Source organism: Rhinolophus ferrumequinum, chromosome 10 (genome assembly GCF_004115265.2).
Source record: "Rhinolophus ferrumequinum isolate MPI-CBG mRhiFer1 chromosome 10, mRhiFer1_v1.p, whole genome shotgun sequence".
Taxonomy (NCBI): Eukaryota; Metazoa; Chordata; class Mammalia; order Chiroptera; family Rhinolophidae; genus Rhinolophus; species Rhinolophus ferrumequinum.
The window spans coordinates 86,931,847-86,958,916 of NC_046293.1; the positions used below are offsets into that span (position 1 = coordinate 86,931,847).

The following is a 27,070-nucleotide window of genomic DNA, read 5'->3' on the forward strand; positions in this document are numbered from 1 at the left end:
GTGTGTTTTTCCAGGACCCATCAGCTCCAAGTCAAGCAATTGTTTCAATCTAGTTGTGGAGGGCGCAGCTCATAGTGGCCCATGTGGGGATCGAACGAGCAACCTTATTGTTAAGAGCACCACACTCTAAACAACAAAAATTTTAAGAAAATTGAAACAAGTGGGGAAAAAAATGCTTATGGTTAAAAAATAAAACTTGTCTTTCTCAGAGATTTTTCTTTGTATATCATTTTTTAAAAATACAGTTTTGTTTTCCACTTAGATGTGAAAAACACCTGTTTAAAATGTCTTTGGGAGAATACCCCATTTTGCAATGTGTGCTCTTCCAGATTCTTTTGGGCTGTAGATGTTGAGAGGTATATTACCATGTTCTCATTTCCTATGTTGATGTTGCTTGGCAGAGCCACTTTTCAGCTTTCTGACATCTTATCAAGAATCAGCAGAGGGGCGAGAATTCTTGCCTGAATCGTTTCCACAATGCAGCCATTTAACACCATCTCATCCAAAATGATGTGTACTTTATCCAAATTAAACATTATCTGATCAGGTAAAAAAGCCTATGCCTTGCCAAGGACTGTAGAAACCTTGGCTCACGACATTGGAAAAGGATACATCTAATTCACTCACTCGGCTGAAGTACTCATCTAAAACTTCTACAAAGTTATGGATGAATTCATAAATCGCCATTTTATTCTCTGTGTCATTAACCCCAACCACGATGAAGAGAGCTGCATACTGCCGATACACCAGCTTAAAATCCTTGAATTCAATGAAAGAGCATTGTTCATTGGATCGAGAGAGACAGCTCTTCATGACTTCTGTTTCCAGAAGTGTGCGCTTATTAATCTCCACATGTTCATAGTACTTAGAAAGTCGGGTCTGCCCTTGTTTATTCACCATGAGGAAAAATTTTATCATTTTTTTTCCTGGCCAGTATTTTTCCAAATATAGGTCAAAATTTATGGCAAGGGGCGGCTGTAACTAGAACCTGTGTGGCTCGGGCCGCGTTGGACCTGGCCACGGCGCTTCCTAGAGTCCTCCTTCCCCTTTCCCGCAGAAGCTTGTTCCCCAAGCCTCACTAGCTGCGCGGTGCGGGCTTCCTAGGGGCAGCCATTTTGGCTTTTAGTCGGCCATGGGGTTTTGAAAATTAATCTGGGGAACGTAATCAATAATGTTGTAAAGATTTTGTAGGGTATCCGATAGACACGTGTCCCATTTGGAAGACCATCTCAGGGAAGATGTAGATGCCTGATCACTGCACTGTACACCTGAAGCTGAACAATAATGAATGCCAACTATAAAAAAAAAAAAAATGGGGAGAGGTATCTTGGCTGCAGAGATCCCCCCAAGAGGAGCAAGGGGTCCCAGCTCCACACCAGGGTTTCCAGCCCATGGTTCCACCTCCAGGGAGAAAAATCCCAATAACCTCTGGCTGTGAAAACCAATGGAGATTGTGGTTGAGTGAGACCGAGGGTGGCTGCATTCCCTGGCAATCCTCTTAAAGGGCCTGCATATGGACTTACTCACTGACTGACTCATTTGCTCTGAACGTCAGCACTGGGGCAGCAGCTTGAAAGGCGCCAGGAACATACAAGGAGGAACTGAATTGTCTGGCTGTAGAGTGAGGTCTAGATGGGCAGCTTTCTCCCAGACAGAAGTGCTGGCCGAATCCATTGTTTCTTTGTTGAGCCCTCCCCACTCCCAGCCTGCAGATGTAGGCAAATCTGAGTCTCTATCAAACTAGTTAAAACCCTTTGTTCGCCCTGCCCTGGTGATTCTGAGACCCCACCCCACCCAACTTTCCAGCACACCCAAGATGCTTCCAGTGGCTTTTCCATACAAACTACCTATGTTGGCTCATTCCAGGGTTAGGGTTAAGGTTAGGGTTAGGCTCATGCTGCAGCCTTTCCTAAAATCTCTTAAAAGTTCACAAAACCCAAATAAACAACATCTGGTTTCAGTATGTCCTGTACCTCTGGCTGAGCAGCCCTAAGCCTGGCACTAACAGCAGCTGGCCTCAGTCCACATTTGTTCCTTCAAGGCACGTCCAAGCCCAGCAAGGGTGGTGGCCATCTGCAGATTACTTTGTGCCACATGCCAGGTGGGGCACAGGCTATGGCTGAACTTGGCTTTTGGTGGGGCCCCTCTCAGGAGGCCCTGGGAAACAGCATGCCAAGAGGCTAGCTTTGGACCCAGCCAAAGTATCACCTGGCTGCCTCCAAAGACGACACACCCAAAGGGCACACTGGGCAGGGACCAGAGCCCTGCTAAAGTGAATCCTGCTCTGTAGGGTCAGCCCCTGCACAAAAGTTCCTCCACTGTACTCACGGCCACTTCTCACAACCAATCAGCCAGAGGGTCAATCCCTCCTATTGATGTGCAAAGAGCAACCAAGGCTCATCTGCAACAGGAGGGCACACTCAACCACACAAGGGATGCACTTAGAGTACCCAGTTCAAGTGACCAGGGAGATTGTGCCACTGGGCCTTACAGGACACCTACTACATAAGGCCACTCTACTAAGACCGGAAGATATAGTAGCCCTACTTAACACATAGAAACAAACACAGAGAGACAGACAAAATAGGGAGATAAAGAAACATGTCCCAAATGAAAGAACAGAACAAAGCTCCAGAAAGAGAACTAAACAAAATGGAAACAAGCAATCTACCAGACTCAGAGTTCAAAACAATGGTTATAAGGATGCTCAGTGAGCTCAGTGACAACTTCTACAAAGAGATAGGAAACATAAAATGGAAATAAAAAACATAAAAAGGAATCAGTCAGAAATAAAGAACACAATAACTGACATGAAGAATACATTAGAGGGAATCAAAAGTAGATTAGATGAAGCAGAGGGTCAAATCAGCAATTTAGAAGATAAGGTAACAGAAAACACTTAATCAGAACAGTAGAAAGAAAAAAGAATCCAAAAAAGTGAGGACAGTTTAAGGGGCCTCCGGGACAATATCAAACGTACCAACATTTGCATTATTGGGGTACCAAAAGGAGAAGAGAGAAAACAAGGAATTGAAAACCTATTTGAAGAAATAATGATAACTTCCCTAACCTGGCAAAGGAAACAGACATACAAGCCCAGGAAGCACAGAGAGTCCCAAACAAGATGAACCCAAACAGGCCCACACCAAGACACATAATTAAAATGCCAATGGTTAAAGACAAAGAAAGAATCTTAAAAGAAACAAGAAAAAGAGGAAGGGATTAAGAAGTACAAATGGGCTGTTACACAGTAGTCATGGGGATGTAGGGTACAGCATAAGGAATATAGTCAACAATATTGTAATAACTCTGAATGGTTTCAGATGGGTACTAGATTTATTGGGGTGATAGATGGGAGGGGTGGGGGCAGGGTGAAAAAGGTGAAGAGATTAAGAAGTACAAACTGGTAGTTACAAAACAGTCATGGGGATGTAAAGTGAAGCACAGGGAATATAGTCAATAATATGGTAATAACTATGTATAGTGCCAGGTGGGTACTAGACTAGTCAGGGAGATCACTTCTTATATAAATATCTAAACACTATGCTGTACAGCTGAAATTAATATAAAATAATATTGAATGTCCACTGTAATTGAACAATTTATAAAGAGGGAAAAAGTTGGATAATTTCCCTTCAAATTTCCAGGTATAAAACAGATAAGTCATGGGGATGTAATGTACAGCATTGGGAATATAGTCAATAATATTGTGATAGCATAGTATGGTGTCAGGTGGTTTGCTAGACTTTTTGTGATCACCTCTTTCGGTATCTAAATGTTGAATAACTATGGTGTATACCTGAAACTAATATAACATTGTATGTTACTTAGCTATATTTTAATAAAAATCTTTAAAAGAAGATCAAGCCAATAAGCCAAAAGATACTTTCAGATATGTTTTCTGTAAATAAAATATTCCCACACCCCTCTCGCTTATTCCTTTCTCTGGGATGTACCACAATCCCTCAAATACAGTGAAATGACTGGTCACACAAAGAGAAAAGACAACTTATCAACTTTGGATTCTTTCTGTAGACATTGAAATTGATTCAAAATTCTAAATTTTCTAAACTCTAAACCCTTCTTGAGGGCCTTCCATGGATTCAAAATCTATTTCTATAGGAAACACAGCAGTGAGCTGAGTATGTAGCTAATGATTTTCTGTTAAATGAATAAGGTTTTGAGATCAAATTAGGCATATGAAAAGAAATAGATATTTGGAGAGAAATTTTAGGCTTTTGTGTTTTTCTGAATCACTAGGGAGAAGAAATCTCACATTACTTTTCAGGTTTTCAGAAATCTGTGTTGACTACTGGAATTAGAGAGCAGCGTTCTGACATTAAATGGAAAGATAATTTCAGTTCATTCTCTAGTTCTCTTAGTCATGTTTCCCAAAGGTAGCTTTTGCCCAACACATCCCCTAGGTTGGACAAAACGAGCCCTACCGTGATATTTGGACCAGTTACGAGTGTGGGTTTGTGACACTGACTGGGGCTTTGGGGGCTGGGGTACAGGGAGGAAGGAGGTGCAGACAGGCGCCAGAGGAGTCTGTGGTTTTAGGGGATTTTTTTGTTTGTTTATTTAATTACTTGTTAGAATGGATTTAGTTTCTCTCCCCAGAAGAGATACAAATTTGAGGTGAATTTTAGATGTTTTTAGAACAAAAATGCTACTCACTTGAATTCCTGTTTTTGCCATAGCCTTGTAACTGAGCTGGAGGAAAAGAAAGCACAAGTAACTCCCACCACACTGAAACCCTTTTTGTTTCTTCCATGTCACAGAGCCTTCATTCTGTTTCTGAGGAAGAAATAGTATCCTGAAGGATTCCCAAAAAGTTGGACAATTAGATAAATATTTTCGTTCAAAAAACATGCCATTTGGTTCCATTTTCCTTGATAAATTATCTTTTCCCTGTCAAAAAGCGACCAAAAAATGTAACCCTTCTGAGATAGAATCATAATAAATAAAAAGATACAATTGGGTTTTTATAAATGTTAAAGCATTTAAACATACTAGAACTTGAAGTATTTAAGCTTTTTTCCATCATATTTTTAACTTTTCTAAAAGAAAAAATAAAAATAGAGCTCATGCTAACATCTCCTCTTCTCTTTTTAAAAAACTACTGTGAAATTGAGGAAGGAAATGAGACAGGCTGTCTGAACTTTTCATTGGGCTATCCTAATTGGCTTTATGCAGAGTTAGCTTAATGGCCATGATATAAGACAAACTTTATGGAAAAACTGTGTCCACTGCTTTCCCCTTTATTTCTAAATGCACTGGATAAATATAATACAGTCCAGTTGCTCAGAGCAGACACTAAGATAAACAACAATTGACCATGAAGGTAATAATATGGCAGCAAACCGCAGGTACTGTGTGTTTAGTCAGTCTTGCATACCATGTATTCATTCATTCATTCATTCATTCACTCAGTCATTACACATGTATTGAGTGCATTGCAAAGGGAAGAAACAAATAGGATCTGTAGGATCTGTAGCCAACTTCCAAGTTGAAATGATTTTCGATCAAGCTCTTGCAGATTAAAGGTATGGCGGGAGGGCCAACCTGACAGAAGGAACAGCATAGATAAATACACAGAAGAATGACAGTACATGCCATGCTCAGGGAACAGCAGGTAACTTCATGTGAATGGAGAGTAGGATGGCTGGCAGTGGAGTGGGAGTGGATCTGAAATGCAGAAGACCTTGAGTTCCAGCCTAAGGAGTTTATATTTTAATCTTTAGAGAAAAAAGTATAGGAAATAGGTCTATAGCCAAGTTGGCTCCCTTTAATTTTGTGTTTCTACACAATTCCTGTACTCTAAGTACAAAGCAATGAAAGCCTAAATATAAAAAAGAAAAAACAAACCTAATAGGATATAGCCAGACTCAAAAACAAGAAAAAGTATCTTTATGGATCACTGCAAAGCAGTTAGTAGAGAGGAAGACCTGTGCTTGCAGTGGGTAGCAGAAAGGAGCCTGGCTCCTTTGGGATAACAGAAGCTGTCTATGCGAAGGATGACGGAAACAGGCTCCCTGAAGATGGGTCAGACTCTCAGAAGGGGCGGGAGCAGAGAGGTGGGAGATGTAAGACCCAGCCTCCTGACAAGCAACTGATCCAAGTTCTGTGACCGACTGCAATATTCTCATTATCGCTGTGGAGCAGGAGCCCCAGAAAACCATCTGGCTGTGGACTGAGGGTGCGGGGTACAGGGTACTGGGTGGAAGTACCCACAAGACTTCTCAACTAGGTGCAAGAGAGAGCAAACCAAACCAAACAAAAAGCCTCTCATACAAAGTGAGTCTGCAACCTTTCCAGAGTCTATGTAGAAAATTAATGCCAAGGAAATCAATCAACAAAATCAATAATTTACTCCAACTGAAAACAAGTTTATGAAGCACTCTGACAGACTTAAACAGTACATTTAAGATGATTGAAGAGATGAAACAGGAGGTGTACCCATTAAATAAGATAATAATAACTCACAATACTTGCAAATGGATGAAAGCTAACAATTGAAAGCAGAGATTATCAAGATGAATGAATGAATGAATGAAAGAAAGAGACAGAGAGAGAGAGATAGAGAGAGAGAGACAGACAGAGACAGAGAGAGAGAGAGAGACAGAGAGAGAGAGATCCAACCAACACAACTGACAAGAAAGCAATACCTAAAACAATATCAATCCAAAAGGGTGAAAACAAAGGGTGGGGGATAAAAAGGTAGATCGTTTAAATTCCAAGAGAATGTTGCACAGCAATAGTAATGTTAGACAAAATGGAGTTTATGACAAAAAGAACAAATGGAGGAAAGAGAAACTATATAATAATAAAATGAATCATCCTCTAAGATGATGTAGCAGTCATGACCTTGCATATTCTGAACAACATGGCTAAAAATTATATAAAAGGGGGAAATTGATCATTGCATACACATAGTAGGACATTTTTACATTCTCCTCACAGAAAATGATGAATCAAAAAGCCAATAAACAAACAAACAAAAACCTGTAAGATTCTAAAAGAAATCTATTAAAGAAATCTATTAAAGAAAATATCTTTTAATTTTTCTACTAGCTTTATATAGAACCCTGCACACAATAAAAATTATAATTTATTTTCATGTTAACATGAAACATTTGCAAACTTGACCATATCACAAAGATTTTAGCAAGTTTCAAATAATTTATATCATACATATTTTCTGATCACCATGCAATTAAATTAGACACCTACAAGCCAAAGAGAGAGTTTAAAAAATAATAATTATTAAAAAATGGCATGTTTGGAAGCTTAAAAATGCTCTCCTAAATAACTTTTGGGTTCAAGAAAAACTTACAATTATAATGGAAAGTCCAAAATATTGTAAACTAAGTGAAAATGAAAGGATCACATAAAAACATGTGATGCAGCTAGAGTTGAAATAAAAGGTAAAATTAGAATCTAAAATTAATTTATAAAAAGAAAGATAAAAAGTAAATGAGTTTGAGGTCAATTCAAGAAGCAAAAGGGGAAAAAAACAGAGTCTGAAAAGAGTAAAAGGAAGGAAATAATAAAAGTAAGGTAGAAATTAATGAATTAGAACACAAATATAAAAAAGTCAATAAAACTACAATTTGATTTTTTTAATTCAAGAAAAATGTCTAGCTAGACTAGTCAAGAAAAAGGGTATAAATAAACAACATTAAGAACAAAAAGGGGAGCAGAACCACACCACATTAGAGATTAAGTAAATCATAAGAGAAAGTAGATAAATTTATGCAAATAAATTTGAAAATTCAGAAGAAAACGGGAGAGTAAATACTGGGTGAAATTATCAATCTCAGCCATAACTTTTAGTTCTAGTTCATTAAGTTGCTGTTTTTTTTAAAAAAATCATGAATAAATGATAAATTTTATTGAATGCCTTTTCTTCATTCATTGAGAAAAGCTTACCTTTTCCACCTTTACCTTTAAGATGGTGGAACAACATGATAATGGGAACCTGGATCTCTCAGACTGTTCACTGTGTCCTGGACTGACTACCTCTGGATATCTGGAGCATGAAAAATAAATTTCTATCATCGTGCAATCCACTGCTATTTAGCCTTTTTGTGTTACTTGCAGCCAAGTCAAATCGAAACTGATGCAAAAAGTAACACTGTAACCTAATAAAGACTATATATAAAAACATATTACAAAATCACACATACTGGCCAAGTAATGTGAATGAAGCCCCATAAAGTTTTGTTATGCAGAGGTGAAACTTAATAAGCATTCTTATCAGAGTCAGGAGGAAACAGAACTGCCCGCACCATAACTGCTGCTTTTCAATGTTATACTGGAAGTCTTAGCTAATACAGTAAGATAAATGTCTAGCTAGACAGAAAATAATAATAGAGTCAAGAATTTAAAAGCAAAAGGAAAACTTCCCTTATTTGCAAATGATATAATAGTCTGTAAGAGATTTTATAGATAAACTTTTGGAATTAATAAGTGTGATCAATAAGTTGGATGTAAGACCAACAAACAAATCAGTAGCCTCCTTAATCACCAGCAATAGAGAATTAGAAATGTCATTTTAAAAAGTGTCTTGTTCATAAAAATGAATAAGATGCCTGTCGAAAAAATGATGAAAAATTCTTTTGTGTGTGTGTGTTTCAGGGATTCAGTAGTTTATTTTTTTAAACAAAAGATTTTTATTAAAATATAGCTAACATACAATATTATATTAGTTTCAGGTGTACACCATAGTTATTCAACATTTATATACCTAAAAAAGTGATCACCATAAGTCCAGCAACCATCTGACCCTGTACCACGCTATCACAACATTATTGACTCAATTCCCCATGCTGTACATCACATCCCCATGATTTATTTGTTTTATACCTGGAAATTTGAACCTCTTATTCCCCTTCACCTCCCTCCCCCCTTTCTTAAACTTTTAAATTACAGTTGACATTCAATATTATTTTATGTTAATTTTGGGTGTACAGCATAGTGGTTAGACATTTATATAATTTACAAAGTGATCTCCCTGACTAGTCTGGTACCCACCTGGCACTGTACATAGTTATTACTACATTATTGACTATATTCCCTATGTTTTACTTTACATCTCCATGATCATTTTGTAACTACCAATTTGTCCTTCTTAATCCCTTCCCCTTTTTAACCTAGTCTCCCAAACCCCTTCCCGTTTGGCAACCATCAAAATGTTCCCTGTATCTATGAGGGTTTTTTTTCTGTTTTGTTTGTTTGTCTGTTTTGTTCTTTAGATTCCACATATAAGTAAAATCACATTGTGTCTGTCTTTCTCTGTCTGACACTCCTCTCAGCCCAGTAACCTTCACGTCCATCTGCAGATGGCAAGAAACCATTCCCTTCCATGGCAGAGCAATATTTCATTGTATATATGCATCACCTCCTCTTTATCCATTCTGCCTCCACATCTTGGCCATTGTAAATAATGCTGCAATGAACATATGGACGCACACATCCTCTCAAAGTAGCATTTTAGTTTTTTTCATATAAATACAAGAAAGTGGAATTACTGGGTCCTTCTTTGTCTGGTGTCATAGCCTTTGTTTTAAAGTCTATTTTGTCTGGTATAAGTATTGCTACTCCACTTTGTTTTTTTTTCATTTCTATCTTCATGAAATAACTTTTTCCATCCCTTTACTTCAGTCTGTGTGTGTCTTTCAATCTGAAGTGAGTCTCTTGTAGGCAGTATATATAAGGAGTTCTGTTTTCTTATCCGTTCAGCCACCCTGTGTTTTTCATTGGAGCATTTAAACCACTTGCATTGAAAGCAATTGTTGATAGAAATGTAGTTATTGCCATTTCATTATTAATGTTTTTATCTCCCCCCACCCCCGTCTTAAAGAAGTCTCTCTAACATTCCTTGTAATACTGGTTTCATGACGATGAACTTGTTTAGCCTTTTCTTGTCTGAGAAGTTCTTTATCTGTCATTTGATTTTAAATGATAGCCTTGCTGGGTAGAGTAATCTTGGTTGTAGGTCTGTTGTGTCCTGCATGACAAAAACTGTGGGAAGTGAGAAGGGCGGCACAGGGTTAAGAAATACAGTAGCCAAGAATAGAGTGCAAGCAGGGCCAAGGGACTCCAGCCTCAAGGATTGAGCCCTGAATTGGGCCAACCCATAGCTTTTATTGATTAACAAATGAGGAAGTAAAGCTTGTTAATCTCAAGATCTGTGAATTTCATAAATTATAATAGGAAACTGATTCAAACTAATCACGCTTGCCTGCAGACAATGGAACCGAAAGTCCCAGGATGTCTTAGTAATTGTTGTAAGTACCTCCCCAAGAGACAAAACCTTTATGCTGAAACTTACTGATATGAATAGATGGAGAGGTGATGTTCTCACATCATTGAATCTCTTCCCAAGCAGGATGTGGGAAGGAATGTAGCCACAGAGGCAGAAGCTCTCCTTAGCCGGGGGAAAGTGGGCGTCTATGCCCACCTCTATCAACCCCGTGACTTCTCCAGATGTCCCCTATGTGACTGTGCCTGTCTTAGGTTGTTCCTTCTTTAAGGAATCTTACCCGTCATTGACTAACCAGCCATCCTTTGGGGCCAAACAGGGAGACATAAGGTGTAAGCACAAAGTGAAGCAAAGTCCCTGAAAGGATCCATCTCACAGACTCTCCTTTTTTTAGGGCGGGTACAAGGAGACAGATGGGTAGGCTGCTGCATGGCAACATAGGTCCTTGCTTTTCATGACTTTAAATATTTTGTGCCAATCCCTTGTGGCCTGCGAAGTTTCTGCTGAGAAATCAGCTGGTGGTCTTATGGAGCTCCCTTGTAGGTAACTAAGTGCTTTTCTCTTGTTGTTTTTAGGATTTCTCTTTGTCTTTAACCTTTGCCATTTTAATTATGATGTGTCTTGGTGTGAGCCTCTTTGGGTTCATCTTGTTTGGGACTCTCTGCACTTCTTGGACTTATATACCTATTTCCTTCACCAGGTTAGGAAAGTTTTCAGTCATTATTTCTTCAAATAGGTTCTCAATCCCTTGCTTTCTCTCTTCTCCTTCTGGTACCCCTATGATGCAAATGTTACACTTGATGTTGTCCCAGAGGTCTCTTAAACTGTCCTCATTTTTTTGGATTCTTTTTCTTTTTGCTGTTCCAATTGAGTGTTTCCTGCTACTTTGTCTTCCAAATTGCTGATTCAGTCCTCTGCTTCATCTAGTCTGCTGGTGATTCCTTTTAGTGCCTTCTTCATTTTAGTTACTGTATTTATCACTTCTGACTAGTTCTTTTTTATGGAATCTATGTCCTTTTTCTATGCTTGCTATCTCTTTGTTGAAGTTCTTGCTAAGTTCCTTGAGCATCTTTATAACCAGTGTTTTGAACTCTGTATCTGGTGGATTGCTTGCATCCATTTTATATAGTTCTTTTTCTGGAGTTTTCTCCTGTCCTTTCATTTGTGATGTAATTCTTTGTTTCCTCATTTTGGCTGCCTCTCTGTGTTTGTTTCTATGTGTTAGGTAGGGCTTCTGTGTCTCCCAGTCTTTCCAGGTGGCCCTATGTAATAGGTGTCCTGTGGGGCTCAATAGCTCAGTCTCCCTGGTCCCTTGCTCTGAGTGTACCAGGAGTGTCCCTTATGTGGGATGTATGTGCCCTCCTGTTATAGTGGAGCCTTGATTGCTATTGACACATCAGTGGGTGGGATTGACCCTCAAGGTGACTGGCTGTGGGGTTGGGCCACATCCACAGCTTACGTGCTACTCTGTGGCAGGGAGCGATTACCTCCATGAAACGGGATTTGCCCCAGTGGGCTCTGGTGCATCTTGAGACCACCCTTTGTGTGTGCCACTTGTGGGGCTAATTAGGTGGTGCTCTGCAGTGGTCTGAAGCCAACCTCCATGTCCATTCTGAGGTCCCTTGGGAGGGAGTCCTGTGCAGGCCCAGTTCAGCCACTACCTGTGACCAACCAAGACTTCCTGGTAGGAGCTACAAAGTGATCCGCATTTGGTCGCTGTCTGTGCTGTACCTGAAAGAGCATGGGAGAGGCCATGCTGCAATCTAAGGACAGCTGCTACCAGTACCAGGTGTCAGGCAGCTCCACAAAAAGTCAGGACCCTCCAAGGCCTGCTGCCACCTGCCAGCTACTGAAAAGTTCAGCTGCTGATAAAACCTGCTGCAGTAAGCAAGTTGGGTGAGACTAGGTCTCAGTGAGTCAGCAGGGTGGAGCAGTGGAGCTCGTCAGATGAATCAGATTCAGATTTGGCCTGTGGGGATGGACTCAACACAGGAAAGATGGTGCTCACCTGCCAGTTGCATGGGAGGAGGGCCCCACACAGGGAAAATGGGGACTGTCCCTCCAGTCCTTGCACTGACATTACACAACTCAGTCTCTTCCCATATGCCTCCGACACCCCCAGAGTCATCGTCTCTCTGCTGGAGCCCAAGGTGAGTGCCTGTGCAGGCCTATTAAGTGGCTGTCTGGGTTTCCCAAGCCTTCCATCCTAGCGGGTGGTCAGAATCCCCACTGTTTTTCACAGCCAGGAGTTGTGAGAGCTGTTCTTCCTGGCACAAGTACTCCGGCCTGGGGATCCTTGTGTGAGGGGCTGGAGTCCCTTGCTCCTTTGTGGGAAACCTCTGTGGCTGTGATATCTCTCCCAATTTTTGACCGCCACATGGCCACATGGAGGTTCGGGACCAGCCCATTTTGCATCTGTGCCTCTCCTACCGGTCTCAATGTGGCTTCTTCTTTATGCCCTTACTTATAAAAATTCTGTTCATCTAAGCTTCAGATCATTCGCCACGTTGATCTATAATTTTGTTGTAATTTTGTCGTGTTCATGGGATAAGGTAAGCATAGCATTTATCTACTCTGCCATCTTGGAGCTCCTCAATAATGAAATGTTCTTGAAGGAATGGAAAAAGACCCACTATATTAATAAGGATGCTTTCACATGCAAGTAATAAATACCCAACTAGAAATGTCTTAAATATAAGAATATTTATTTTGCATAGGCAGGTGCAGGTTTGGTCAATTCTGCAACTCAAAGGCGTTATCAAACCGTCAGGCTCTTTCCATATTTCTGCTGCATCTTCTCCAGTAGAGCTTTTGCCTCAGATTTGTCGTCTCACAGTTGTAGGTTAGATGTCCCAGCGTAAAATGTCTTATGTGCGTAGATGTCCTATGTGTAAAATCCTTTTCATATATCCTGGTTCTGAAGGAATTAAAAGAAGTATTTCTTCACATATCCATTTTTATCAAACATTTCTCATAAAACTAACTTCATGTTTCATTGCTGAGGATTACGCCCTGAGGCCATGTCTGCCAGCAGGGAGCCTGGGAAGTTGTCTCATATTCCCAGTCCCTATCAAAGGACGCATGCTCCACAAAGAAAGGGGGTAAAGTGGGGCAGGTTTCTGACGAGTAGGCAATCAACAGGCTCTGCCACACCTGAGGAAATGGATGGCAAGACCCAATATTATTAGGTTGTCAGCTCTCCCGTAAGTAAATCTATGAATTCAGTGCAATTACAGTCAATAATGGAAACGAATTTTTTTAAAGGAACTTGGAAAGCTCATACTAAAATTAATATTGCAAAAAAAAGGGACAAATGTAGTTAGGACAACTTTGGAGGAAAAAAATTGGGGGTACTTTTCCTATCAGAGGTCAGAATATCTTATAAAGCCATAATAATTAAGATGGAATTGCTTTGACACAGAAACCATACACCAGTAGAAGATGGAGAATCCAGACACAGGCCTAGATATATTTGGGAATTTGATATATGACAGAGGTGGCATTATTTCACCCCTTATGTCAGTGTTTCTCAATCAACAATAATAAAACCTATGGCTCCTTTTGATGAAAATAAAAATCTTATGTTCTTCTCTGCATCCTCAAAATAACATGCTCTCCTAAAAGGATTGAGAATTACAGTATTGCCTACGTATCTCTACCAAGCAGGAAATGTATTTATGAACCAATTGCTTTAATTTTTCTTTTTAAATAATGTTGTATGGTTTCGGAAGCTTCCAACCATCCTTCACTGCGTCCTAAGATTCTGAAATGTTCACCACTCTCTTCTCCCAACTAGGTTAAGAGTCATTGTGGGTGGAAATGGGACACTAAGAAACCTGCATTTTAGAAAGAGCACTGGCAGCAAGAGGATGGGATGTAAATAAAAAGTAGCATATAATCTTGCCCTAAAGGGTTTTAAAATCTAGCTGCAGTGATACTAAATACACACTGGACAAAGGACAGAGGACCTTCTTGTGGCAGCCCATGAAAGAGCACACCAGGGAGTTACCAGAAGAGTGCCACCCTATCATGGAAAGTGCCAGGAAACTGGGCTTTGTCACTTTAGCACGGTGAGCCTCCATTTTCCAACCTTTAAAAGTGGAGTAATGACAACACCTATCTCACAAAGCTGTTACAAGAATCAAATTGTAAGGTCTATATGAAATATACTTTGTTGACTGTGAAATGCTCTCTAGATGTCAGCCGATACCAAGTACGAAGATGTACGTTGCATCTCTGAGCCACAATGTTTACTATAGCAGTAAAATTAATGGCATCAACTTGTTTGCTCCTTAGTTGCCATAAATTCTTCATGTGCGCAAGGTCAAGGGAGGGCAGCTTTATGACTTAGAAAGAAATACCAAACCTTCCCGTTGGAAGGAATCTTTGAGGTTATCATTTCAGTCTCCCACTCACTGGAGAATCCTCTTTACAAATTCCTGCCTAGGATGTAGCCATTCTATCTCTGCTGGACACGTCCCCCTATGGAGGAACTACTCCCTCCTCAAGCATCTCAGTCCATGGTGGACAACAAGAATCGTTATAAATGGAGCTGAAATCAGGCTCCCTCCAATGTCCTTCCGTTGGTCTCAGTGCAACCTTCTGGAGGAACACACCACTAATTCACTGCTTCTCCCTGTTGACAGCTGGTCAAGGGTTTGAAAACAGCTCTTGGGCTCGCTCAGTCTCCTCCCCGGGATAAACAGTCAGCTTTTTTAACTGCTCCTCTCCGACATGATTTCTAAGACCCTTCACTAAACTGGCTGGCCTCCCTGGAATGCTCACTCCTTTGTCAGTCTCTCTTTCAAAATTTGGTGCCACCTCCCTGCTACCACCTCTAAATGGAAACAACCCCAAAATCCAGGAGTCAAAGTCAATTTAAACAGATTAAGGCATATTCATGTGATAGGGGATTGTGTAACTATTCAGACTGTATTTTCAAAGAATATGTAATGAGTTGGGGGAAATAATTCAAGATATAACGCTGATTTTAGAAAAAGAAGAATATAAACTCTACATAAACCACATTTTTAATACTTCCCTCCCTATGCTTCTGTCTCACGCAAAAAAGACTTACAGGCCACATACCAAAATAATAACAGTAGTCATCATCGAGTGGTGAGAGTTAAGTCATTTTTTTCTTCTTTTTACCTTTTCACATTTTTAAGTTTTCTATAGTGAATATATTTTGCTCTGGTAATTTAAAAACTACAAAGACCCACAAAGCTTAGTTTGAAGGAGAAACATGGTGCCCAGTGCTCTTAGGCAGGCAGGCCAGTGGCTTTCCCGCCACCTTGGTGTGGCCCTTAAGCTTCCCTCCACACAGCCTAACGAAGATGAGGCTTTTTGTAGCCATGTCAGAATTTTTGGCTCATGTTGAGCTTTTTGTTAACTAAAATCTTCAGACTTTTCACATTAACTATTGTCAATAGTTTGAACAACTGAGGTGTTTTGTTTTGTTTTGTTTTTTATCAAAATGAAAAAATTTCATTTTTCCCCATTAAATTCCATTGTGTTTGTTTTGGTTCCTTGTTCAGGCAAATCATTTCCTGTTTCTGTCAGGCTGCATATTACTTGTTCTTCTTCATTTTGTGTCATGCCACATTAATACATTGCCATGTCTTGCATGTCATTGAAAGATTTTCAGCAGAACAGGTCCCTCTCTGTGGGTGTCTTGGCTCAGTCATTCAGAGCTTTCTGGATACAGTGGTTTGCCAGCTATTCATCTCACCATGAGATACTTCTTCAAAAGCCCTGATGAAAGATTCTCTATATAGGTAGAGAGAATTTTGAATATATTCTAAATTCATATTTTAGAATATATTCCTAAAAATTTTGAATATATTGTCTATATTTACAATTTAGACAACCTGGTGAGTTTTGATAACTTTTCAAAAAAGAAAAAATATAAAATGATGTTAATATGACATGGTTTGTTCTACATGAACTTGTGCTGGCTTCTTGGTTCTTGGGATTACCACTTCCTTTTTGAAGTGATTACAATCTAACTCTTTAATAACTCAGGTTAGAGTTTGCTGGGGATCAAAGCTAAACTCAACAGTGCAAACTTCCCAGAACTAACATACTCGTATTCCCCGTTTTGACTCCTCGGACAGTTGCCCATCACTAATCTCAGGAATCCTGAGATTCCTGAAATATTACTGACAATGGTTCTGTGATTAAATCTACAAGTGCTTTTTGTACCCAGGGATGTAATTTGTCAGGGCCTGGAGCCCTAAGCTTATTTAGAGGCCAGGTATTTCTTTTCTAAGGAGCTTCACAACTAGGGCTGCAATTTCCTTCTCCCCCACCCTTTTCCCACCCCCCTGCCCTCTGGTTCAAGCTGTAGTTTCTCAGTCTAGACATAGTTCCCTGACCCATACGGTAGTCCACGGTAGCCCACAACAGTCCACAGAAGCCCGCGGCAGCTCATGCCAACCTCCGACTGCTCACACCGAGCTCCAGGAAGCACTGTTGTTCAAAGTCTTAGCTGTAGAGGGCGCAGCTCACTGGCCCATGTCAGAATCAAACCGGTGACCTCGGCGTTAGGAGCCTGGTGCTCCAGCCGCCTGAGCCACTGGGCTGGCCCTATAATTTCTTTTTAACCATCTTTATACTATACTTTCCAATTTGAAAATCTTTTCTGAAGCTAGAGAAGATGGAAGATAAGTAGGAATTGGGTAATTCAGCTTTGTATCTGTCATTGGCAAGCATTACACCATCTGCCCCAAGCACTGGCCCTGGCCCTTCCCTATTCTTCCTGCTCAGAAGGTACTTGCCCAAAGCTCTTTTTTGCTGTTCCTGAGCATTTTTTGCAAGTCTCAGCTCATTCTGAGCCCCAGTCTCACTCACATTATGACTACAAGCCTTGACATTCTTTGCTTTCCTCCTTTGATTCTGCTCCCCTCCTTCCCACTTTTGTAAAGCCTCTTTGAAAACCTGAGAGTGCTGGAGGGCTTCCTCTGCTGGCTCCGGGTCTTCCCTTTGCTTCCTAGTCTGAATCACTGGAGAGTGTATTGTCAGAATTTAATTTTGGAGAAAATGTTTCTTTAATACCTCCTCTGTCCTCTTATCCTTTAAAAAACAAAACACAGAACACCACCACCGACAAAAAGCCTCTTCAGCCTTGCTTCCTACCACAGATGCAAATCGGGTACTGATAAGCAAATCACATTCAGCCTCATCACCGTCAATTTTCCTAGAAAAACATGAGAAATGATCAAAAGTTTTACCTGATTTGCTTCAAATAAGAATGTGAAGGAGCTGTTTCTTTCCAGTTTATTGTGCAATGAGTAAGAAGGGAGAGGGCAGAGATTAGAGGAAGAAGGAAAATTAATATTCAGTACCAACTACATCATTTCATTTCATCTTCATGTCAATCCTGGAAACACTGTCCTGATTTTAGAGATGGAAAAAAATGAAGCTTAAGTAACTTGAAATAACTTTGTTTGTGATCCATAGGTAGAGCCCAGAGTTGAATTCGGTTGGTGTGATTCTGCTCTTTATGTTCCTCCCTACATGACAAGGTGTAGGTAAGCAGCTCACAGGACCATTCAGCTCAGAGATATCTTTTGGACCATATGGCATTTAAAAATTTTGAATATATTGTCTATATTTACAATTTAGGAGATTTTACGTAAAAATTCAGATTTCCAGCTTTCTATAAAAACTCTGGACCCAACACTTCCCCCCATGGCAACCAATGGACAAGCTGAACAGTGCGAATCCCTTTCCAAAGAACATGTCCTCTCCAGGTTCCCATGTCCCCACTTCTTCCCTGATTTATATTCTCACTTGGTTGTGATAGATATTTGAGTTTATAATGCCCTAGACCATGCTGCCATGCCATTGTTTCTCCTGGTTTCAGAGAGAAAGCCCTCCGACACATGGAAAAGAATGGAGCAAAGGTTATGAAAATCACAGATAGGTCTCTTACATTCAATTCAGCCTTATTCCCCTGGAAAAGCAGCTCCCAGAAACTCAGGAGGTTCCAAAAGAAAATGCTTGTTTTGCTCAGCTTGTCCCAGGCTCCTCCATTCCCAACACTGTACGCACTTCTTGTCCTATGTTTCTTAAACCACAGAGTCTAACAAGAATGTCATTTCAGATCTTAAAACCCCTAAGAACGGGTGACAGAGTTTCTTCCTATGACCGTTGGAGCAGGGATCTCAGGCATGATCAAAGCCCATACTCTCCCAGATTCTCCAGCTAAGCCTGCCATCCTGGCTGGACACTTCTAACAAAACATTAAAAATATATAGAATGGACCCTAGAGTGGAGGAACCTAGGCTGAGAAACGGGAAACCTGACTCTTAGTCTGGGTTCTGTTACTACAAGGACCAGTGCCTAGAATAATATTATAGTAATATGGACCTGGGGAGGTAAGTCCAAAACTAAGACTGGTAGTAAGAATGAAGAATATAGGGGGAATCTAAAAATCATTTTGAAGAGAGAAATCCAGTCAGTCTGTCGGTCCATCGTTCAATATATATTTATTATGTGTCTGACATATTAAAATGCGATTTCGGAAGTGAACAAGACAGACAAAACTCCCTGCCATCATGGAGCTTACATTTTAGTAGGGAAAGACAGACCAGTAAAAAAAATAATAAAAATGTGGCATTCAATCCAGGTGAGGGAGTTAGGGAACTTTGAGACTAGAAGAGGAGGATATTTAAATAGAGTAATTGAAGCCTCTTCACCGGGAAGGTGACATTTGAATAGAAACCTGAAGGAGGTGAGGAGGTAAGGAAGCAAGCCAGGTAGATATTACCGGAAGAGTATTCAGGCAGAGGGAAGAGCAAGTACAGACTCTGAGGTGGAGCCACGCCCAGCGTGTGTGACACGGAGCAGAGGCCAGTGTGGCCGCAGTGGAGTGGACAAGGGTTAGAGCAGTGGGAAATGCGGATGCACGGGCACCGAAGCCCCAGACCTCGAGGGACTTGCAGGTCGTTGTAAACACTTTGATTTTTGCTCTTATTGCCATGGGAGGCAGGGAAGTGACATGATCACACTTGCACTTAACAGGATGGCTCTGAGAGCTCTGGTGAGAATAGCTTGTAGGCAGCAAGGGTAGAAGTAGGGAGACCAGTTAGGAGGCTGTTACATGGTGGTGGACTAAGGAGGTAGCCTTGGAACGGACGAGATGTGGTTATGTTGTGTACATATTCTGAAGGTAAAAGAACAGGATTTGCAGAAGGATCAATATAGAGTATGAGAGGAAAGAGAAAGAGAGAGAGTGACAGAGAGAGAGAAAAAGAGAGAGAGAGAGAGAGAGAGAGAGAGAGAGAGAGAGAGAGAGAGAGAGAGATAAGATTCTACCCTGACCAACCAGAAGCATGCCATTAACTGAGTGAGAAGGGCTGTGGGAAGAGCAGGTTTTGGTATTAAGTCTAGAAGTTCAGTCTGGGATACATTCACATGCCTGTTATACCTGAAAGAGAGATGGTGACAAACAAAGAGACGGTAAACAAACAAAACAGACTCATAGATACTGAGAACAAACTGATGGTTGCTGGATGGGAGGGGGCTTGGGAAGATGGGTGAAAAAGGTGAAGGGATTAAGAATTACAAATTGGTAGTTACAAAATAGTCATGGGGATATAAAGTACAGCATAGGCAATATAATGTATAATATAGTAATAACTATATATAGCGCCAGGTGGGTACTAGACTAATTGGGGGATCACTTCATAAATTATATAAATGTCTAACCATTATGCTGTACACCTGAAGCTAATATAAAATAACATTGAATGTCAACTGTAATTGAAAATAAATTTAAAAAGAAAAAAAAAAAAAGAGGAGAGGTCCAACAGGGAGGCCCTAGGCATTCCAACATTAAGAAGTGGGGAATAAGATGGAATCAGCAAAGGAAACTGAGAAGGAGTGTCCAGGAAGAAAGAAAGAAAAAATACAAAGAAGCAAGTAAAGGAAGTAAATTAAAGCAGAATGCGGTGATCAACTCTGTCCAGTGCTGCGGAGGGTCCAGGATGTTGAGGACTGAGAAATGACCATAGGATGTAGTGATGAAGAGATCACTGGTGATCTTGATAAGAACAGCTTTGGTAATAGTGACGTGTGTGTGTGGGAAGGAGTGGAGGGGGTGGGGTGCTATGAAATCCTAATTAGCATGAGTTTAACGGAATATGGCAGACGAGAGATCAGAGACTGTGAGTACAAACAACTGTTTAAAGGTGTTTGGCTGTGTAGAGAAGGAGAGAAATGGGATAGTAGCTGGAGGAGGAGGTAAGGTTAGAAGAGATTTCGTGTGTGTGTGTGTGTGTGTGTGTGTGTGTGTAAGATGGGAACATGTCTGAATGTTCATGGGACAGATCCAGTAAGGAGAGGAGAACTAATGATTCAGGAGAGAGGCGAGAATAGCTGTCTATGTGACAATGTCTAAGTGTGACAATGTCTAAGCGAATTTGAGGGGTGGGATCTGATGAACATGTGGACAGGGTCACACTTGCAAAGAACAGGCCCAGCTCATCCACGGGTAATGGTATAAAGGTGAGATGCAGACAGGTCAATACACAGAGTGACAGAAGCTTATAGATATAGCTGATCTTGTCGGCACGCTGAAAAGGGGTGGGGGAGAAGGGGAGAACTCAGGGATCCATGTCCAAGGGCCCATAGAGAGGTGGCCTGGGGTAGATGTGTTTAGTTCCAGTAACTGAATCTGAGAGGACACTAAGTAGAGCCACCTTTTAAACCACAAGACAGAGTAGACCTGAAAGCCACAATTAGAAATGAAGACTGTGGGAGCTGCCCTCACTGCCTGTGGCAAAAAATCATGAGATTGGATGGATTCACTGAGAGAGAGAGGGCGCAAAGGGGCCACGGAGAGGACCTACAAGACACCCACACCCAGGGAGCATGTGTGCGTGTGTGCGTGCGTGTTGGGGTGGGGCAAGCAGCAGAGACAGAGGAAGACCATTGTTTTCATTGTCATCTCATGCCTACTTTCTTGCACAACGAAGTGAAGACAACTGAGCAGGCAAGAGGGGTTGGAATGGAGAGTGCTTCCTGAAGGAAGGAGTCATCAGCTGGGCCACCAGCCTCTAGGAGGCCAAGGGGGTTGGGGGCTTAATAAAGTCACCAGGTTGAAGGCCACTGGCTTTCCAGAGAACAGTTACCATAGAGGAAGTTGGGCAGACGCCCAATCGCAAGAGCTAAAGATGTGATTAAAGAAATGAAAACAATGCAGAATGCCTCTCAGGACCAAGCAACACATTTTAAGGGAGTTCTAGGATGACACTGAGATCCCAGAGAGGAAGGAGCAAGAGGCCTGGAGATGGTGGGGTGCCCGTGCACTTCTCACAGGGCTTCTGTCTACGCTTCCTTGTAGCATGGCCGGAAGCTCCATGGGCAGGCAAAGGACATCTCAAGATTTTCATTTGTCCCACAGCCTCCTGGCAAGATTGTACACAGCAGGGAAATGGGAAAGTGAGATGGATTTTGTCCTAAAATCTCCCAGCTCTGGTTGGTGCTGGCTCCCACAGCCAGGAGGAGACCTTGGAAGCAGAAGATGGACATACTGAGTCTTATGTTGCTTTCCTCATTCGCTTTCATATTTACTTTTCCACATGCCTCTAAGTCTGGATGTAAAGGTGTGTCTCTGCGGGGTGTTCTGACAGGGCTCTAGTCAACATGAGAAGTCCAAGAGTTTTCTCCTGGGGATGGTGTGTTCCGGGATGGACCTTGCAATATTTGGGGAATAATAAAGCATTGTGCTTTGGGTCCTAAAACATCCTCCTACTACCATCTTACAAAGGCCTTCGAGGACACTCAGAGCCCAAAACTTCAGCCACCGTAGAAGACAACAGATTCAAGCCCCCTCTCCTACCATTTACAACTCTGAAGCTCTTAAAGACGGTCTCATTAAGCCTTCAAAGACGAAGCACCAGTGGAAACGTTTACTCTGGAAAGAACTTCTATTTTTTTCCGTACACTTTAAAGATACATGTAATTATTAATACATTAATAAACTTACTAATCAATACATTTAAGTGCAGAAAATAACGTTTAAAGAAATCACCTCTTCACTGAAGGCAAAGTCATTTTCATGTAATAAAGCAGATATTGCCAAGTACTTGAAATATGCCAGTCACTGTGCCACGTGCTGAACCTGTATTATCAGATTTAATCTCCAAAACAAATTGATGAGGTAGGTATTTACTGTTCCTACTTCATAGATGCAGAGAGGGAGGCTCAGAGACATTCCTGGGCCCAAGAGCAGGAGCTGGTAAATGGCAGAGTCTCGCCAAATTCCCAATCTGCTCCACTGAACACATTTCCACGCCACCGGAATCCCCTCTTTAATGAGCATTTTTTTTCACACGGCTGCCTAACACCCACCTGCCACCTCTGCCTGTGGTGAGGGGTTTCCCAGGAGCAGGAAGACCTTTGGGAAGTCCTCCAACCCATCCCTTTTCCTCCTGGGCCAATGATGCCACAGCACTGAGGGAACTTGGACATGTCCGCATTCCCCAGGGCACTGAGCACCTCTGTGGGGCAGGAAGCAGAGGCAGAAATGAAGGCCCCTCCTCCTGCCGGGGGGGGGGGGGGGGAGGCAGGGTGTGCAGATGGCTCAGAGGCTCACAAAGCAGGCCGGGGTCACACTTCCTGCTCCAGGTTCACAGGGGCCCTCACTAGAAGTATAATCTTGGAGAAGTGACTGGACAACCTGGGCCTCCACTTCTCAGCTGGAAAGAGGGTGTGATCTCTTCCTTTTCCCTGGGAGTTTCAGCAGGGTTAGGGGAGGAAAGAGGTCCCACCACAGTCGTCAGAGACCAGACTGGAAGGGAGGAGAAGTTGTGGGGCAGCCGCGGGCGGGCCAGGCGATGGCCGGGCCTGGAATTTACAACCGGATGAAGGCTGGGGGCAGGGAGGCTGTGGGTCAGGGGTTCGAGCCTGTGACAGATAAGGTTGGCTTCACAGGCACAGGATTTCCCAGGGGAAGTGCTTTCTTGACTTGGAATGATAAGGTTAGATAATGTTTTTTTTTGGGGAAAAAAGGAGATGTGGCTTAAGTGATGCAATTTCTGGATGACTCTTACTTCAGTGGAGCTGGGGGGTGGGGGTCTATGTTCCCACGCCTGATGATACATCCAGCAATGCATGTAGCTGGGCTGCTTCTTCACACACTTTTACTTTTGCTTTCCTGTAAGGAGTTCCAGTGTGATCATTATGTTTAACAGTTATAAACACCCCCATTTATTACGAGCTTACTAAGCACTGGCTTTACTTATATTTGCCTGGGAAATTTGTACTTATCACCCCAACCAGGACAATGAAAGAGCTGCACAAATACCGCCTTACAAGCCTGGGAGTGACTTGTTAGTGTGCAGCTTTCACTATAACAGGACATTCACTACTTCCCAAAGGCTGCGTGGGCATCACCCCTGGTGGCAGTGGACGCACAAATTCCTGTTACAGCATTTCTCAGACCATACAATCATCATCTGTTACTGGGTAATCTCTCCCCCAAGTCTGTGAGCTTCTTGTGGGCAGGTCTGTATATCCTTTCGGTACCTCCACACCCCTAGTGCCTCTGTTCCCAACGGGTCTGGTTCACAGCAGATTCTCAGTACACGTTGAATGACTGAATGCCTTCTTTTCTCACCTCCGTTTCTGATATGCTTTGTGAGCTTGTGAACAGCTCGTTTTTGGAAAGACTAGTTTTCTTCTGTTACAATCTCATCACAAGTCTTTCTCACAGTACTTGCTCTAAGTACTTTTATGACAGTGGTATGATTTTTAACTGTTTTGTTAATATTGCTCATTAAAACTTATAACTTACTATGAACAAGTATTTCACAAATGTTGGGGGTGAGGAAGCCAACCCTCCCTTTCCATGTGCTAACACAGCTATACAATCCATGTTTGCTGGCAGGTACACTGGGTAGGATGTAGGACACACAAAGTAATTTCTCCATTATTAAAAAATGTAAGTATGCCACTCATTAGGTAAAACATAAGCCTGGCCTCCAACCCAAAGCTTCAGGCTGTGTTGGCCAATACAGGAAAGATTAAATTAGGATAGGATAGGCTACAGGAGCCAGACTTGATCCTGGGCCAATTAGTAATTTTGTATATTCGGCAACTTTTTTCACATCTCTTATCTGTGCTAGAATAGGGAGGAAAGTGAGGTTGTTTCGGCTTCTTATCAATTGTATACTCAAATCCTTTTCTTGTCTTAAGATAAAATGCTTTCTGGTATTAAGCTGCCTGAGCTCATCTTTTTATGACTCCTAAGAAGAAAAAGAAACTCCCACGCATTAGATAATTCCCTAAATGTTCTGATTAGGAAAAATTGATAACACCTTGGAATTCATTTAACATCCCGTCAGATTTATTGAACATCCGCTGGACAGACGGTGCTCAGTGAGGGGAGGGGAACAGGGCAGGAGGGAGGGACCCTAGACATTTAAATCAATAACAATACAGTTTAACAACACACCCAAAAGCCACAAGATTAGGTGTCAGATACTCTGCACTGCATGCATCAGAGAGTTAGAGAAAGCAGCACACTGTGCCTGGGAGTCCAAAAGAACTGGTGTCTGAACTGGGCCTTGAAGGAGGGTAGAATCTGGCTGAGATGCGGCTGGGATAATATTCCACCTTAGGGCAGTGACCTTCGCACAAGGACAGACAGGAGCGCGGGGAAGACTGACTAGGTCCGTCTGAAGGAAGAGAGGGTATGCACCTGGGAGGAGCAGGAAATAAAGTTGAAATGAAATGTCTCGGCCAGATAGTTTTGGGCTCTGAGTGCCACACTAACGTGTTTGGCAGTCTAAACCAAAACGTATCTTAAGAATTTAGAAAGGGTAGTTCTGTTTTTAATTTGTTGAGGAAACTCCAAATCGTTTTTCATAGTGGCTGCCTCACTGCAATCCCACCAACAGTGCACAAGCGTTCCCTTTTCTCCACATCCTCGCCAATACTTGTTCGTTGATTTACTGATGATGGCCATTCTGACAGGTGTGAGGTGATATCTTATTGTGGTTTTTATTTGCATTTCCCTGATGATTAGTGATGATGAGCCTCTTTTCATATGTCTATTGACCATCTGTATGTCCTCTTTGGAGAAATGTCTATTCAGGTCCTCTGCCCATTTTTTAGTTGGATTGTTGTTTTTTTGGCATTGATTTGTATGAGTTCTTTATAAATTTTGGATATTAACTCCTTACCAGATGTATCATTGGTGAATATCTCCCATCCAGCAGGCTGTCTTTTGATTTTGTTGGTGGTCTCCTTTGCTGTGCAAAAACTTTTCAATTTGATGTAGTCCCATTTGTTTATTTTTTCTTTTGTTTCCCTTGCTCGAGGAGACATATCAGAAAAATTATTACTAAGAGCGATGTTACATAGTTTACTGCCTGTTTTCTTCTAGAAGTTTTATGGTTTGGGGTCTTACATTTAAGTCTTTAATCTATTTTGAGTTTATTCTTATACATGGTGTAAGAAGGAGGTCCAGTTTCTTTTTTTCTTTTCTTTTCTTTTTTTTTGCATGTATCGACCTTATGACCCAGCAATTCCACTTCTGGGTATTTATCCTAAGAAATTAAAAATACTAACTCAAAAAGATATATGCGTCCCTATGTTCACTGTAGCATTATTTACAATAGCCAAGACACGGAGGTAACCTAAGTGCCCATCAATAGGCAACTGGATAAAGAAGATGTGGTGCATACGTACAATGGAATATTACTGGGCCATAAAAAAGAATGAAATGTTACCATTTGTGACAACATGGGTGGACCTAAAGGGTATCATGTTAAGTGAAATAAGTCAAGCAGAGAAAGACAAATACCATATGATCTCACTTATATGTGGAATTTAAAGAATAAAATAAACAGACCAACAAAACAGAAACAGACTCATAGATACAGACGATAAACTGATGGTTGCCAGAGGAGAGGGGGTTGGGGAACTGGGTGAAAGAGGTGAAGGTATTAAGAAACACAAATTTGTAGTTACAAAATAGTCACGGGGATGGAATGTACAGCATAGAGATTATAGTCAATAGTCTTGCAACAACTATGTATAGTGCCAGGTAGTAGACTAATCGGGGGTTACTGCATAAATTATATAAATGTGTAATCACCACGCTGTGCACCTGAAACTAATATAAAATAATATTGAATGTAAACTGTAACTGAAAAAAAATATTTAGAAAGGGTAGAACAAATTTTATTGAGAGGAAACAAAGCCAAGATAAATGAGAAAAGTTAGTACGAAAATGTTGGAATACTTGAGACATAGACATCAGACCTTCAACTTCATCTTGTCCAAATGCCTTACTTCACAGATGGGGAAATTTAAGCTAAAATAAAATTAAAATCTGCCCATGCTCACTATGTTAAGTGAACGGCAAAGCCAGAGCTAGAAATTAGTGTGGTGTTCTTTTCACCCCCCTTAATAAATTCAAATCTCCAGACTTAGACAAATCACATCCCAGGTTGCTCAAAGAACTCGCAGAACCATTGTCAATACTTTGAAAAAGCACGGAGAATAGGAGAACTGTTACCAGACAAGAGAAGGACAGAGTTGTCCTGATTCTCAAAAAGGGGGGAAAGGGCATATTATAAGAACTATAAGCCAGTCAGCTTGACAATTATCCCTGGCAGAATTCTAGAACAGAATTTGAAAAAGCTATTTACTCCACAAACATTATTATAATAACAGAAACGAAGGGGGAAATAACCCACAATTTCACCACTTTAATCCATCAACTGAACAGAGTATTAAGTAGACTCTTTGTCAGTCTTTAGAAAAGCAGCGATCACTCAGTGCCAA

The 27,070-nt window shown here is 41.3% G+C and overlaps 1 protein-coding gene across 1 annotated transcript; it reads right to left on the reverse strand.

Annotated features, from left to right (window-relative positions):
- Positions 1-273: 273 nt before the first annotated feature.
- Positions 274-1,120, reverse strand: LOC117029063 (AP-4 complex subunit sigma-1-like). The gene is made up of 2 exons (XM_033118043.1): positions 613-1,120; positions 274-539 (listed from the first exon to the last, which is right to left on the reverse strand). Exons 1-2 carry the CDS (start codon positions 916-918, stop codon positions 411-413), a joined length of 435 nt encoding a protein of 144 aa, XP_032973934.1. The 5' UTR covers positions 919-1,120; the 3' UTR covers positions 274-410.
- Between the last annotated feature and the right edge of the window lie 25,950 nt (positions 1,121-27,070).